General features: G+C 45.1%; 1 protein-coding gene across 3 annotated transcripts in view; it reads left to right on the plus strand.

Annotated features, from left to right (window-relative positions):
* smarcal1 (SWI/SNF related, matrix associated, actin dependent regulator of chromatin, subfamily a-like 1) overlaps positions 1–16,839 on the plus strand; it is a 101,241-nt gene extending 84,402 nt beyond the window's left edge. For all 3 annotated transcript variants that reach the window (XM_041201198.1, XM_041201199.1, XM_041201200.1), the window contains 3 exons: positions 274–374; positions 15,527–15,620; positions 16,214–16,839. In XM_041201198.1, coding sequence (XP_041057132.1) covers positions 274–374; positions 15,527–15,620; positions 16,214–16,459 — 441 coding nt within the window. In that variant the 3' untranslated portion in view covers positions 16,460–16,839. The remainder of the gene's footprint in view (positions 1–273; positions 375–15,526; positions 15,621–16,213) is intronic.
* The last annotated feature ends 472 nt before the right edge of the window (positions 16,840–17,311 follow it).

Raw genomic sequence — 17,311 nt, forward strand, 5'->3', positions numbered from 1 at the left:
AAATATACAGGGAGAGTCAGCCTGGATTATATGCGCAAATCTCTGGAGTGGGAATTTAAACCACAGCCTTCCTGAAGGGCATGGATAGCGAGCTGGATGAGAGAGAGACACCTTGTGAATAGGTTGTGGGTCATGGAGCGTTGTCTGGTTCGACTGTATACCTGGAGTTCAGTTCCACTTAATGTGCTGGGCAGTTGTTTGCATTTAGATGTGGTGTTCAGGGCTGCTGGTTTCACTCCTCCTCTGACAGGTCACTTTTTTTTTTGCCCTCAGATTCTTTTTCAAGCTGAAGATCGAGCTCATCGCATCGGCCAGTCAAACTGTGTGGATATTCATTACTTAGTGGCCCGAGGCACTGCTGACGATTATCTCTGGTAAGTGGAGTGGGTAGCACGCTGTCCATGTGACACAGAGACAGTGAGAGGGAGTCCTCCTGGCAATGTTAACTCCCTTCATTCGCCCTTTCAACCCAAACTGGCTCTGTCCAGCTTCTCATTAATTGCCTTTTACTTTTCTTGACTCTTGATGGGAAACTGAGCTCTTTAATTTTGGGAAGTCAGTGACACTTCCAGTGTCCAGGGTGACCTCGTGTGCAGTAAGTATTGCCAGCTGCATCTACTCAAGATTCATGTTTTGGAGCTGGAGCTGCACCTGGAGTCACTGTGGAGCATCCACAAGGATGAGATCTTTGTGGATAGGACGGATATTGAGGTGGTCACACCGCATGTAAAGAGGGCACAGGAAGAAAGGGAATGGGTGACTGCCAGACAGGGTAAAAGCACTAGGCAGGTAGTGCAGGAGTCCCCTGTGTCCATCTCCCTCTCCAACAGATTTTCTATTTTGGATACTGCTGGGGGAGATGGTTTCCCAGGGGACTGCAGCAAGAGCCAAGTCTGTTGCATCACAAGTGGCACAGCTGCATGGGTAAGGTGAGGGAGAAAAGAGTGGGAGAGCAATAGTCATAGGAGATTCTATTGTAAGGGGAACAGATAGATGTTTCTTTGGCCGCAGACATGACACTAGGATGGTATGCTACCTCCCTTGTACCATGGACAAGAATGTCAATGAGTAGCTGCAGGACATTCTGAAGAGGGATGGTGGACAGCCAGAGCTCGTGGTCCATATCGGTACCAATGACACAGGTGAAAAGAGGGATGAGGTCCTGAATGCAGAATATAGGGTGTGAGGAAATAACAAAAAGCAGTAGTAATCTCAGGATTACTCAAAGTGCCACGAGCTAGCAGGATCAGAAATTGGAGAATAGACCAGATGAATGCGTGGCTGAAGAGATGGTGTAGGAGGGAGAGATTTAGATTCCTGAGGCATTGGGACCGATTCTGTGGAAGTTAGGACCTGTACAAGCTAGATGGGTTGCACCTTGATGTTCAATGGCATTACCATCACTGAATACCCCTCTATCAACATCCTGAGGGTTATTACCATTGACCAGAAACTGAACTGGACTAGCCATATAAATACTGTGGCTACAAGAGCAGGTCAGAGGCTAGGAATCGTGCAATTAATGACTCACCTCCTGACTCCCCAAAGCCTGTCCACATTCTACAAGGCACAAGTCAAGAATGTGATGGAATACTCCCTACTTGCCTGGATGAGTGCAGCTCCCACAACAGTCAAGAAACGTAACACCTTCCAGGAAAAAGCAGCCCACTTGATTGGCACCACATCCACAAACTTTCACTCCCTCCACCACCGATGCACAGTAACAGCAGTTTGTACCATCTACAAGATGCACTGCAGGAATTCACCAAGGCTCCTTCGACAGCACCTTCCAAACCCACGACCACTGCCATCTAGAAGGACACGGGCAGCAGATGGAGGGGAACACCACCACCTGAAAGCTCCCCTTCAAGTCACTCACCATCCTGACTTGGAAATATATCGTCGTTCCTTCACTGTCGCTGGGTCAAAATCCTAGAATTCTCTCCCTAACAGCACTGTGTGTGTACCTATACCACATAAACTGCAGCAGTTCAGGAAGGCAGCTGAGGAGAGGTTGAGTAGGTTGGGCCTGTACTCACTGGAGTTTAGAAGAATGAGAGGCGACCTTATTGAAACATATAAGATTCTTAGGGGACTTGACAGGGTAGATACTGAGAGGTTGTTTCCCCTTGTGGGAGAGTCTAGGACCAGAGGGCATAACCTCAGAGTAAGGGGGTGCCCATTTAAAACAGAGATGAGGAGGAATTTCTTCTGAGGGTAGTCAATCTGTGGAATTCATTACCACAGGGGGCTGTAGAGGCTAGGTTGTTAAGTATATTCAAGGCTGAGATAGACATTTTTAATCAGTAAGGGTAATCAAGAGTTATGGAGAAAAGTCAGGAAAGTGGATTCGAGAATTATCAGATCAGCCATGATCTCATTGAATGGTGAGCAGATTCTCCTTCTCCTACGTCTTATAGTCTTATGACCTTCTCAAGAGCAGCTAGGGATGGGCGATAAATGCTGGCCCAGCCAGTGAAGCCCACATCCGGCGAATCAATAAAAATAAAACCCCAGCAGGCCCAGCCCAATATCCTCACAGGGGTATTTGCTGGTACTGTGGGGGAGGGTTAAAACTAGACTGGCAGGGGGATGGGAACCTGAGCAGGGAGACACAAGAGAGGGAAACAAGATAGGAATGAAAGACAGAAAAGTAGAAAGCAAAAGTGGAAGGCAGGGCAACAAGCGCTAGCAGCAAATAGGGCCATTGTACAAAAAAATGAGTAAAAACGTTTAAAAAGACAAGGGAATCAAAGGTTATGGGGAAAAGGCAGGAAAGTGGAGTTGAGAATTATCAGATCAGCCATGATCTCATTGAATGGTGGAGCAGATTCGATGGGCCGAATGGCCTACTGCTTCTTCTACGTCTTATATGCAAGGTTGGATCAGGGATAGTCAGCTTGGCTTTGTCAGAGGGAGGTCATGTCTAACAAATTTGATTGAATATTTTGAGGGGGTGACCAGGTGTGTAGATGAGGGTAGTGTAGTTGATGTAGTTTATATGGATTTCAGCAAAGCCTTTGACAAGGTCCCACATGGGAGACTTATAAAGAAGACAAATGCACATGGGATACAGGATAATTTGATCAGGTGGATTCAAAATTGGCTTAGTTGTAGGAGGCAGCGGGTGATGACAGAAGGATGCTTTAGTGACTGGAAGCCAGTGTCCAGTGGCGTACCACAGGGATCTGTGCTGGGTCCCCTATTATTCATAGACATAGATGATTATGTGGGGGGTAGGATTAGTAAGTTTGCAGATGACACAAAGATTGGCCGGGTGGTTAACAATGAGGTTGAGTGTCTTGGGCCACAGGAAGATGTGGACAGGATGATCAAATGGGCAGATAAGTGGCAGATGGAATTTAACTCTGAAAAGTGAGAGGTGATACACTTTGGAAGAAGTAATTTGACAAGGAAGTATTCAATGAACGGCATGACTCTAGGAAGTTCTGAGGAACAAAAAGACCTTGGCGTGTGTGTCCAAAGATCTCTGAAGGCAGAGGGGCATGTTAGTGGGGTGGTGAAAAAGGCATATGGGACACTTGCCTTTACCAGTCGAGGGATTACAAAAGTAGGGAGGTCATGTTGGAGTTGTATAGAACCTTGGTGAGGCCACAGCTGGAGTACTGTGTGCAGTTCTGGTTGCCACATTATAGGAAAGATATGATTGCACTGGAGGGGGTGCAGAGGAGATTCACCAGGATGTTGCCTGGGATGAAACATTGAAGTTATGAAGAGAAGTTGGATAGACTTGGGTTGTTTTCGTTGGAGCAGAGAAGACTGAGGGACGACCTAATCGAGGTTTACAAAATTATGAGGGGCGTGGATAGGGAGCAGTTGTTCCCCTTAGTTGAAGGGTCAGTCATGAGGGGGCACATGTTCTAGGTGAGCGGCAGGAGATTTAGTAGGATGTGTGGAAAAACTTTTTTACCCAGTGGGTGGTGACGGTTTGGAATGTACTGCCTGGGAGGGTGGTGGAGGCGGGTTGCCTCACATCCTTTAAAAATTACCTGGATGAGCACTTAGCACAGCATAACATTCAAGACTATGGGCCAAGTGCTGATAAACGGGATTAGGTAGCTAGGTCAGGTTTTTCTCATGTGTCGGTGCAGCCTTGGTGTTCCGAAGGACCTCTTCTGCACTGTGATTCTGTGAGTATGGCCTGGTAAGTATTTACTACTTTTATTGCTTATAGTTTTTAAGGCCTTATTTTGTATTTCATCATTTGTAAGGGCTATATTCTATAACAACGAGGAGCAGGGAGGAAGGGCCCTCGAGTAGTTGATATTATTTGATGTTAAGTATCTTCTAAAAGGTTTGATTTAATTTAAAGGGATAAGTCATGTCAGGAGAGCTCAAAGCTGTGGTGTGCTCCTCCTGCTCTATGTGGGAAGCCAGGAACATTTCCAGTGCCCGGGGCCAGCATGTTTGCGGTAAGTGTCTCCAGCTGCAGCTTCTGGAAGCCCGGATTTCAGAGCTGAAGCGGCAGCTGGGGTCACCGGCGAGGCGGAGAGTATCGTGGGTAGCACATAGAGAGAGGTGGTCACACCACAGGCTAAGAATCCAAGTGCAGGAAGGGAATTGTTGACCACTAGCCAGAGCAGGAGGGCTAGGCAGGCAGTGCAGGAATCTCCTGTGGCTATTCCTTTACAAAACAGGTATACCTCTTTGGATACCGTTGAGGGGAATGGCCTCTCAGGAGAAAGCAGCAACGGCCAAATTCGTTGCACCACGGTTGGCTCTGCTGCACAGGGGAAGAGTAAAAAGTGTGGGAATGCAATAGTTATAGTGGATTCAATTGTAAGGGGAATAGATAGGCATTTTTGTGGCTGCAAACAAAACTCCAGGATGGTATGCTGCCTCCCTGGTGCTAGGGTCAAGGATGTCTCAGAGCGGCTACAGGACATTCTGAAGGGGGAGGGTGAACAGCCAGTGGTCGTGGTACAAATGACATAGGTTAAAAATGGGGTGAGGTCCTAAAAGCAGAATATAGGGAGTTAGGAAGTAAGTTTAAAAGTAGGACCTCAAAGGTAGTGATCTCAGGATTACTACCAGTGCCACGTGTTAGTCAGAGTAGAAATAGCAGCATATATCGGATGAATACATGGCTGAAGAGATGGTGTGAGGGGGAGGTTTTCAGATTTCTGGGACATTGGGACCTGTTCTGGGGGAGGTGGGACTAGTACAAACTGGACAGGTTATACCTGGGCATGACCAGGAATGATGTCCTAGAGGGAATATTTGCTGAAGTGGTTGGGGAGGGTTTAAACTAAAATGGCAGGGGGATGGGAACCTATGCAAGGAGTTAGAGGAAGGGAAATCAAGGACAAGAACAAAAGGGAGGAAGGGAAATCAAGGACAAGAACAAAAGACAGAAAGGGGAATAAGAAAAGTGATAGGCAGAGAATTCAGGGGCAAGAATCAAATAGGGCCTCAGTGAAAAATAACGGGAACGGGACAAGTAATGTTAAAAAGACAAACCTTAAGGCTTTGTGCCTTAACGCGAGGAGCATTCGCAATAAAGTGATGAATTAACCGCGCAAATAGATGTAAACAGGTATGATATAGTCGGGATTACAGAGACATGGCTGCAGGTTGACCAGGGATGGGAACTGAACATCCAGGGGTATTCAGTATTTAGGAAGGACAGACAAAAGGGAAAAAGCAGTGGAGTTGCATTGCTGGTTAAAGAGGAAATTAACGCAATAGCGAGGAAAGATATTAGCTCCGACGATGTGGAATCTATGCGTAGAGCTGAGAAACACTAAGGGACAAAAACTAAGCGAAGGTTTAACCGACTGATTCCTGGGATGTGGGACTGACATATGAGGAGAGATTGAGTCAGTTAGGATTATATTCGCTGAAGTTCAGAAGAATGAGGGGGGGGATCTCATAGAAACCTATAAAATTCTAACAGGATTAGACAAGGTAGATGCAGGAAGGATGTTCCTAAATGGTGGGGGAGTCCAGAACCAGGGGTCACAGTCTGAGAATACGGGGTAGACCATTTATGACTGAGATGAGGAGAAATTTCTTCACCCTGGTGAGCATGTGGAATTTGCTACCACAGAAAGTAGTTGAGGCCAAAACATTGTATGTTTTCAAGAAGGAGTTAGATATAGCTCTTGGGGTAAAAGGATCAAAGGATATGAGGAGAAAGCAGGAGCAGGCTATTGAGTTGGATGATCAGCCATGATCATAATGAATCGGTGCAACAAGCCTGAGGATTGAGAGCAGTTTGGAATTCAGCAAAAGAGGACCAAGAGATTGATTAAGAGGGGAAAATAGAGTATGAGAGTAAACTTGCAAGGGACATGAAAGCAGACTGTAGAAGCTTCTTATGTATGTAAAAAGAAAAAGATTACTGAAGACAAATGTAGGTCCCTTGCAGTCTGAAATGGGAGAATTTATAATTGAAAACAAGGAAATGGCAGATACTCGAACATAATCTGTACCTCAAGGCCCAACATATCCCCCATGCTACCATTACCATCAAGCCAAAGGATCAACCCTGGTTCAATGAAGAGTGCAGAAGGGCATACCTAAAAATGAGATGTCAGCCTGGTGAAGCTATAACACAGGGCTACTTGTGTGCCAAACAGCATAAGCAGCAAGTGATAGACATGGATAAGCGATCCCACAACCAATGGATCAGATCTAAGCTCTTACAGTCCTGCCACATCTAGTTGTGAATGGTGGTGGACAATTAAACAACTCACTTGAGGTAATTCCATAAATATCCCCATCCTCAATAATGGAGGAGCCATTCACAGAGGAAGACACAAATAACTTCCCAGAAATGTGGGGGAGGTGATGGCATAGTGGTATTGTCACTGGACTAGTAATCCAGAGACCCAGGTAATGCTCTGGGGAACCCGGTTGGAATCCCACTACAGCAGATGGTGGAATTCAATAAAAATCTGGACTTAAAAGTCCAATGATGACCATTGTTGATTGTTGTAAAAACCCATCTGGTTCACTAGGGAAGGAAATCTGTCGTCCTTACTTAGTCTGGCCTACATGTGACCCCAGACCCACTGCAATGGGGTTGACTCTTAAATGCCCTCTGAAATGGCCTAGCAAGTCACTCAGTTGTAGCAAACCGCTACAAAGACACAAAAAAAGGAATGAAACTGGACGGACCACCCGGTATCGACCTAGGCACCAGAAACGGCAACGGCAATTGCAGCCCTGTCAACCCTGCAAGGTCCTCCTGACTATCATCTGGGGCCAAAATTGGGAGAGCTGTCTCACAGACTAGTCAAGTAACAGCCTGACATAGTCAGACCTTACACATAATGACCCAGACTCCACCATCACCATCCATGGGTATGTCCTGTCCCACCGGCGGTATAGTCGGGAGGGAGTTGCCCTGGGAGTCCTCAACATGGACTTCAGACCCCTTGAAGTCTCATGGCATCAGGTCAAACCTGCTGATCCTGCTGATTACCATGTACCGCCCTCCTTCAGCTGATGAATCAGTGCTCCTCCATGTTGAACATCACTTGGAGGAAGCACCGAGGGTGGCAAGGGCGCAGAATGTACTCAGGTTGGGAGACTTCAGTGGCTCGGTAGCACCGCTACTGACTGAGCTGGCCAAGTCCTAAATGACATAGCTGCTAGACTGGGTCTGCAGCAGGTGGTGAGGGAACCAACAAGAGGGAAAAACATACTTGACCTCATCCTCACCAACCTGCCTACCGCAGATGCATCTTTCCATGACAGTATTGGTAAGAGTGACCACCGCACAGTCATTGTGGAAACGAAGTCCCATCTTCACATTGAGGATACCCTCCATCATGTTGTGTGGCACTATCACTGTGCTAAATGGGATAGATTTCGAACAGATCTAGCAACTAAGCATCCATGAGGTGCTGTGGGCCATCAACAGCAGCAGAATCATACTCGAACACAATCTGTACCTCAAGGTCCAGCATATCCCCCATGCTACCATTACCATCAAGCCAAAGAATCAACCCTGGTTCAATGAAGAGTGCAGAATGGCATACCTAAAAATGAGGTGTCAACCTGGTGAAGCTATAACACAGGGCTACTTGCGTGCCAAACAGCATAAGCAGCAAATGATAGACAGGGATAAGCACTTGGCACGTCATAACATTCAAGGCTATGGGCCAAGTGCTGGTAAATGGGATTAGGTAGGTAGGTCAGGTCTTTCTCACATGTCGGTGCAGACTCGAAGTGCCTCTTCTGCACTGTGATTCTGTGATCCCACAACCAACGGATCAGATCTAAGCTCTACAGTCCTGCCACATCCAGTTGTGAATGGTGGTAGGCAATTAAACAACTCACTGGAGGAGGTAGCTCCATAAATATCCCCGTCCTCAATGATGGAGGTGCCCAGCACAGCTGTGCAAAAGATGAGGCTGAAGCATTCGCAGTAATCTTCAGCCAGAAGTGCCAAGTGGATGATCCATCTCAGCCTCCTCCGGAGGTCCCCAGCATCACAGATGCCAGTCTTCAGCCAATTTGATTCACTCCACGTGATATCAAGAAACACCTAAAGGCACTCGATACTGCAGAGGCTATGGGCCCTGACAATATTCCGGCAATAGTACTGAAAACTTGTGCTCCAGAACTTGCCGTACCCCTAGCCAAGCTGTTCCAGTATTGCTACAAGATTGGCATCTACCCTGTTATGTGGAAAATTGTCCAGGTATGTCCTTTACAAAAAAAGCAGGATAAATCCAACTCAGCCAGTTACCGCCCCATCAGTCTACTCTCGATCATCAGTAAAGTAATGGAAGGGGTCATCAACAGTGCTATCAAGCAGCACTTGCTTAGCAATAACCTGCTCACTGATGCCCAGTTTGGGTTCCGCCAGGGCCACTCAGCTCCTGACCTCATTACAGCCTTGGTTCAAACATGTGCAGAAGAGCTGAACTCCTGAGGTGAGGTGAGAGTGACTGCCCTTGACATCAAGGCAGCATTTGACCGAGTGTGGCATCGAGCAAAACTGGAGTCAATGGAATCAGAGGGAAAACTCTCCGCTGGGTGGAGTCATTCCTAGCACAAAGGAAGATGGTTATGGTTGTTGGAGGTCAGTCATCTCTGCTGCAGGACATCACTGCAGCAGTTCCTCAGGGTAATGTCCTCGGCCCAACCATCTTCAGCTGCTTCATCAATGACCTTCCTTCCATCATCAGGTCAGAAGTGGAGATGTTCGCTGATAATTGCACAATGTTCAGCACCATTTGCAACTCCTCAGATGCTGAAGCAGTCCATGTCCAAATGCAGCGATAGCCCCTTGATGTTTAATGGCATTACCATCACAGAATCCCCCTCTATCAACATCCTGGGGGTTACAATTGCCCAGAAACTGAACTGGACTAGCCATATAAATACTGTGGCTACAAGAGCAGGTCAGGGACTAGGAATCATGCAAACAGGTAACTCACCTCCTAACTCCCCAAAGCCTGTCCACCACCTACAAGGCACAGGTCAGGAGTGTGATGGAATAATTCCCATTCGCCATGACGAGTGCAGCTCCTACAACACTGAAGATATTCGACACCATCCAGGACAAAGCAGTTCGATTGATTGGCACCCCATCCACAAACATTCGTTCCCTCCACCATCAACGCACAGTAGCAGCAGTGTGTACCATCTACAAGATGCACTGCAGGAATTCACCAACGCTCCTTAGACAGCACCTTCCAAACCTACTACCACCTAGAAGGACATGGGTAGCAGATAGATGGGAACACCACCTGGAAGTTCCCCTCCATCCTGACTTGGAAATATAGCGCCGTTCCTTCACTGTTGCTGGGTCAAAATCCTGGAACTCCCTAACAGCACTGGGTGTACCTACACCACATGGACTGCAACGGTTCAAGAAGGCAGCTCACCACCACCTTCTCAAGGGCAATTAGGGATGGGCAATAAAAGCTGGCCCAGCCAGTGAAGCCAACATCCCTTGAATGAATTTTTAAAAAATACTAGGGAATGAAGGGTCCAGTGAGAAAGAGGAATTGAAAGAAATCAGTATTACCAAAACAATATTGCTGGAGAAATTAATAGGACTGAAAGCCGATAAATCGGTAGGGCCTGATAATCTACATTCCAAGGCACAAAAGGAGGTGGCTGTGGAAATAGTGGATGCGTTGGTTTTCATCTTCCAAAATGCTGTGGATTCTGGAACAGTCCTGGCAGATTGGAGGGTGAAGAATGTAACCCCACTATTTAAACAAAGGAGGGAGAGAGATAGCAGCGAATTACATACCAGTTAGCCTAACCTCAGTAGAATGGAAAATATTAGTCTGTTGTAAACGATGTGATAACAGAACACTTAGAAATTATCAATAGGATTAGACAAAGCCAACATGGATTTATGGAAGAGAAATCACGTTTGACAAACCTACTGGTGTTTTTTGAGGACATAACTAGCAGAATAGATAAAGGAGAACCAGTTGATGTGGTGTATTTGGATTTTCTGAAAGCTTTTGATAATGTCCCACATAAGAGGTCAGTGTGTAAAATTAGCGCACATGGGATTGGGGTTAATATATTGACGTGCATTGAGAATTGGTTAGCAGACAGAAAACAGAAAGGAATGGGTCTTTTTCAGAGTGGCAGGCAGTGACTAGTGGGGTATTGAAGGGGTCAGTGCTTGGACCCCAGCTATTCACAATATATATCAATGATTTGGTTGAGGGAACCAAGTGTAATATTTCCAAGTTTGCTGACGACACGAAACTTGGTGTGAATGTGAGTGATGAGGAGGGTGTTAAGAGACTTCAAGGCGATTTAGATAAGTTGAGTGAGTGGGCAAATATATGGCAGACGCAGTATAATGTGAATAAGTGTGAAGTTATCCACTTTGGTAGGAAAAACAGAAGAGTATTATTTTAATGGTGATAGATTGGGAAATGCTGATGTACAAAGGGACCTGGATGTCCTTGTACATCAATCACTGAAAAACCTTGCATGCAGGTGCAGCAAGCAGTTAAGGCGGCAAATGGTACGTTGGCCTTCATTGCGAGAGGACTTGAGTATAGGAGCAAGGATGTCTTACTGTACAGGGCCTTGGTGAGACCACACCTAGAATATTGTGTGCAGTTTTGGTCTCCTTACGTAAGAAAGGATACACTTGCCATAGAGGGAGTGCAGCAAAGGTTCACCAGACTGATTCTAGGGAAGGCAGGATTGTTGCACGAGGAGAGATTGGGCCAACTAGGCCTGTATTCGCTGGAGTTTAGAAGAATGAGAGGGGATCTCATTGAAACGTATAAAATTTTGACAGGGCTGGACAGACTGGTTGCACGAAAGATATTTCTTCTGGCTGGTGGAGTCTAGACAAGGGGTCACAGTCTCAGGATACGGGGTAGACCACTTACAACTGAGATGAGGGGAAACTTCTTCATTCAAAGGGTGAACATCTACCACAGAAGTCTGTGGAGGCCAAGCACCAAATATATTTAAGAAGGAAATAGATAGATTTCTGGACTCTAAAGGCGTGAAGGGGTACGGGGAGCGAGTGGGAGTACAACATTGAGATAGAGGATCCGCCATGATCATATTGAATGATGGAGCAGGCTTGAAAGGCCAACTTACCTACTCCTGCTCCTATTTTCTATGGATGCTGCCTGCACATAAACTAACTCAACACAACCCTCAGGGTTCAGTCACACAGTGAGCGGGAATCATAGAATGGTTACTGCAAAGAAGAAGGCCATTCGACCCATCGTTTCTGTGTCAGAACTCCATAACAGCAACTCACCTAGCGCCATTCCCCAGCTGCCTTTTCCTCATAGCCCCGCAAAATTTTCCGCTTCAAATTATTATTCAATTCCCTTTGAAAGCTACAATTGACAATGCCGCCGCCACACTCTCAGGCAGTGTATTCCAGATCCTAACCACTCGCTGTGTGAAAAAGTTTCTCCTCATGTTGCCATTGCATCTTTTACCAATTACCTTAAATCTGTAACCTCTCATTCCAGGTCCTTCTTCCAATGGGAACAGTTTCTCCCTATCTACTCTGTCCAGACCCCTCATGATTTTGAACATCTCTGTCAAATCTTCTCTCAATATTCTCCAAGAATAACAGCCCCAGCTTCTCCAATGTATGCAGAAGTTCCTCATCTCTGGAACTATATTCTGTAAATATCCTCCAGGGAGAGGTGGTGGTATAGTGTTATTGTCACTGGACTGGTATTCCAGAGTCCCAGGGTAATGTTCTGGGGACCCAGATTCGAATCTTACCACAGCAGATGGTGAAATTTGAATTCAATAAAAATCTGGAATTAAAAGTCTAATGATGACCATGAAACTATTGTCGATTGTTGTAAAGACCCATCTGGTTCACTAAGGTCCTTTAGGGAAGGAAATCTGAGGTCCTTGTCTGGTCTACATATGACTCCAGACCCACAGAAATGTGGTTGATTCTTAAATGCCCTCTGAACTAGGGATGGATAATAATGGCTGGCCTGGCCATACTCACATCCCATGAATAAATTTTTTTAAAATGTTTTTACCCTTGATGATGCCTTCACATCCCTCTTAAAGTGCAGTACCCAGAATTCGATTTACTTGCTGAAAACACTTTGTAGATTCACCCGAATTGTACCAGGTTAAAATTATAAGGACAGATTTCAGAAACTTGAAATAAGTTCCAAACAGGACACCAGGGGAAGGGCCAGCACATATGAACATACGAATTAGGAGCAGGAGTAGGTCACTCGGCCCCACAAGCCTGCTCTGCCATTCAATAAGATCATGGCAGATCTGATTTTAACCTCATATTCCTGCCTACCGCTGATAACCTTTCACCCTCTTGTTTATCAAGAATCTATCTACCTGTGTCTTAACGGTATTTGAGGGCTATGCCTCATCCACCTTTTGAGGAAGAGAATTCCAAAGTCTCTCAACCCTCTGAGAGAAAACAATTTTCCTCTCTCTGTCCTAAATGGACGACCCATTATTTTTAAACAGTGTCCTGAGTTCTAGATTCTCTAACAAGAGGAAACATCTTCACATCTACCCTGTCAAGACCCCTTAAAGGTTTTAATCAAGTTGCCTCTTCTAAACTCCAGTGGATACAAGCCTAGCCTATCCAGCCTTTCTTCATAAAACAACCTGCCCATTCCTGGTATTTGGTAAACCTCTGAAATGCTACTAAAGTACTTACATCTTTCCTTAAATAAGGAGACCAAAACTGTTTACAGTACTCCAGATGTGGTCTCACCAGTGCCCTGAAGCTTAACATCGCTACTCTTGTATTCAATTGCCCTCCCAATTAACCAGGGGCGGGGAAACCCCGGCCCAGGGGCCACATGTGGCCCATTGCACTTTCTTCATCTAGTCCGCAGTGAGATTTCAAAAAATACATCAGAGAAAACAATTCCTAAATAAATAGTCATAGAACAAAGAAAACACAAATAATTAGGGACTAATAAAAGATTATTTAAATATTCCAATTAGTATTTTTTTTAAACGTGTTTGATATTTTAGTCCATGCCAATACCATGGGAAATGAAATGACTGTGTAAATGACCCCCTGCCCAACTTCAGGAAGCTACTGTGAAGGACAGGGGCAGGAACAGAACCATTAAGAAAGGGATTAATGATTGGAGCAACATTCAAAGCAGCTTATTTTTGTTCTTTTAACAGATTTTTCCTGTCCCATTTTCTAATATTTCAAATGGTGTTTTCCAACACTTAGGGCAGTGTCTAGGGTGAGGAATCAACAGCGGATTGACCGATCATATATCAGCTGGGAGTGTCAACCCGCTGATGGATGGTCGGATAAAGCTTTGAATACTCTCAGAGAATCATAGGAATCTTAACAGAAACACGGTGTTAAAATCTCCAATTGCATCAGGATGTGCTTCAGTTCGTTACACCTCCCTGTGCAATCCCAGTCTTATTGAAAATGTCTACATCAAGCTTCTGAATATCTTTGCACTCTAACGGTTAACACATCTGTGAGAAGCAAATTTCTTTCCTGAGTTCAAGGAAGTACCTAGTGCACTTAAGTCAGTTAATCTTGAAGCAAAAATAAAAATAGCTGGAAAAATTCAGCAGGTCTGACAGCAACTGTGGAAAGGAATACAGTTGATGTTTCGAGTCCGTATGACTCTTCATCACAACTAAGGAAATGGAAAAATGAGATGAAATATAAGCTGGTAGAGGGGGATGGGACAGGTAGAGCTGGATAGGGCCAGTGATAGGTGGAGGCAAAGAAGAGATTGCCAAAGATGTCATAGACAAAAGGACAAAGGGGTGTTGATGGTGGTGATATTATCTAAGGAATGTGCTAATGGGGACATTAAGGGTCGCAAGCAGGACAAACAAGTGGCAGATGAAATTTTTCCAGGTCCAGACGAGAGCATGAAGCAGCACTGAAGTAATCATTGATGTACCGGAGAAAGAGTTGTGGGCGTTGCTAATTACTTGCTGTATCTGTATACTAACCTTTTGCGATTCATGCACTAGGACACTCAGATCCCTCTGCATCTCAGAGCTCTGCAATCTCTCACCATTGAAACAATATACTTTTTTTTTATTCATCCTGCCAAAATGGACTACCTCACATTTTCCTACATTGTACTCTATTTGCCAGATCTTTGCCAACTCACTTAACCTATTTGTATCCTTTTGTAGCCTCCTTACATCCTCTTCACAATTTACTTTCCTATCTACCTTTATGTCATCAGCAAATTTAGCAACCATACCATTGGCCCCTTCATCTGAGTCATTTATATAAATTGTAAAGAGTTGAGGCCCCAGCACTGATCCCTGTGACACACCACTCATTACATCCTGCCAATGGGAAAATGAGCCATTTATGCCAACTCTCTGCTTCCTGTTAGTTAGCCAATCTTCTATCCATGCCAACATGTTACCCCCTACACCATGAGCTTTTATTTTCTGCAACAACATTTGATGAGCCATCTTATAAAATGCCTCCTGGAAATCTATGTAATTCCTGGTTCCCCTTTATCCACAGCATATGTAACTCCTTCCAAGAACTCCAATAAATTGGTTAAACATGATTTCCCTTTCACAAAACCATGTTGACTTTGCCCGATTGCCTTGAATTTTTCTAAGTGCCCTGCTATAACATCTTTAATAACAGCTTCTAACATTTTCCCTATGACAGATGTTAAGCTAACTGGCTGTAGTTTCTTGTTTTCTGTCTCTCTCCCTTTTTGAGTAAAGGAGTCACATTCGCTATTTTCCAATCTAATGGAACCTTCCCCAAATCTAGTGAATTTTGGAAAATTAAAACCAATGCATCAACGATCTCGGTAGCCACAGGACAGGACAGGTGGAGTACAGGAGAAGGTGTTATAGTCTAGGAAGCAGAGATTCACTGGCAGAAAAAGTTGAATAAGAGAGTGTGTGAGGAGTCTGGATCAGAACTCAGGCATTGGGGGCAAGGGCTGGTGCAGGGAAGGGTTAGTCAGGGGCAATAGAGCTGAGGAAGAACACGAGGAGAGTTGTGTATTAGCTGCTGTCAGATCGCCCTGCTGCCATTCACTAATCTCTCCTTTAAATATCTCTCCAGGCCCATAATTCAGGAAAAGGTGAAGATTCTTGGAGAAGCCGGTCTGTCAGAAAACAACTTTTCAGAGACTGAAACCACAGATTATTTTCATCGAGTATGTAACTGATTTGTCAACTCAGCATTTTCCTCATCTAGCCTAGTACCTGTCCTAGGAGTGTTTGATGGAGACAGTGTAGAGGGAGCTTTACTCTGTATCTAACCCCGTGCTGTACCTGTCCTGGGAAAGTTTGATGGGGACAGTGTAGAGAGAGCTTTACGCTGTATCTAACCCCGTGCTGTACCTGTCCTGGGAGTGTTTGATGGGGACAGTGTAGAGGGAGCTTTACTCTGTATCTAACCCCATGCTGTACCTGTCCTGGGAGTGTTTGATGGGGACAGTGTAGAAGGAGCTTTACTCTGTATCTAACCCTGTGCTATACCTGTCCTGGGAGTGTTTGATGGGGACAGTGTAGAGGGGGCTTTACTTTGTGCCACACAGTCCGGCAGGTTTGCAGATGCTAGTGCAGCCTGTGCTGATTTTGGTGAGGTTGTTCAGCTATAAGGGTCAGCTGTCTGGATACTGAGAGGATGGGGGTTTTCTTTTGCTGTATGGATTTGGGATGTTTCACTTGTGTCATACTCCTGATTTTTGGTCACTTTCACTCAAATTATTTGGTGATTTTTAACAAGGATTATGTTTATCTGTAGGGTCCGAGGCAGGCAAAAGTGATTGACTTTTTCCAAATGACTTTTGCTGACTCTGAAAGCACAGATGATGAAGCTCTTCTGCTTGAGGCTGCTGACGTCTGTTTGGATTCTCACCTGCGCACTGGCACCGACACTGGAAACAGCTCCAGCACTAGCACTGGCACCAACTCTGGAAATGTCCAACAAACTAACAATTCAGAGAGCCCCTTTAAAAAGAGACGTATTGAGGAGTATTTTGGAAAATAGTGAGCATTGATTTGAAACTGGAAATTTAGCCAAAGCCCTGCATGAGTTCAGTCTGCACATGCCTGATGCACCTCAGTGTGAACCAGTATAATTTATAATAATTTCCGTCTAAGAGTGCGTACTGTTTTTATACTTTGATCATGAGGCAGATCTCCCAGCGCATTCCCAGCAAGAGGTGGTGGGAAGGCGTGTGGGAGAAGGCGAGTTGAAATGGGTGAGGATGGGGGGTTGGGAACAGTCGTGTCTCCACTGCTCCTTCCAAACCAAACCCAATGTGCTTGTGGGACTTATTCAAGTTTCATTATAACAGAAGTTAAAACAATGTCAGGTAATTGTTGGAAAACTTTATATATACTTCTAATAAAAATCATAAATAATGATTGCTGTTTGTAACCAGTATTTTCTCCTCAAAGTGAAGTATATCAGTATTGAGGATTAGAACTTCCATATCTGCAATCTCCCATCAGCAATACGGATGAAAGGTCATTGACTGCCTGACCTGAGTTTTTTCAGAGTTTTTTGGTTTATTTCAGATTTTCAGCATCTATAAAATTTTACTTTTATCTAAAGAAAGAGGTAGACCAAACAGCCCCTCTGAGCCTGCTCTGCCATTCAGTAAATAACTCCCTCCTCTGAAATGATGGGCTTCCCGCCTTCACCCCTCTAAATGATTTAATTATTTTTATGCCTCCAAGTGCGCTTCCATGTTGAGGCACATTCTCAGACCTGCCTTAGTAGCGCCCACCTCTCCCAGTGGGGCAGTCAAAGCTCCAAAGCTGCCAGCACTCTGATTGGGCCAGCAGTATGGTAGCCCACAGTGAGCATGGAGCTGGCCAATTAGGCTCTGACATT

This window comes from Carcharodon carcharias, chromosome 12 (assembly GCF_017639515.1).
Source record: "Carcharodon carcharias isolate sCarCar2 chromosome 12, sCarCar2.pri, whole genome shotgun sequence".
Taxonomy (NCBI): domain Eukaryota; kingdom Metazoa; phylum Chordata; class Chondrichthyes; order Lamniformes; family Lamnidae; genus Carcharodon; species Carcharodon carcharias.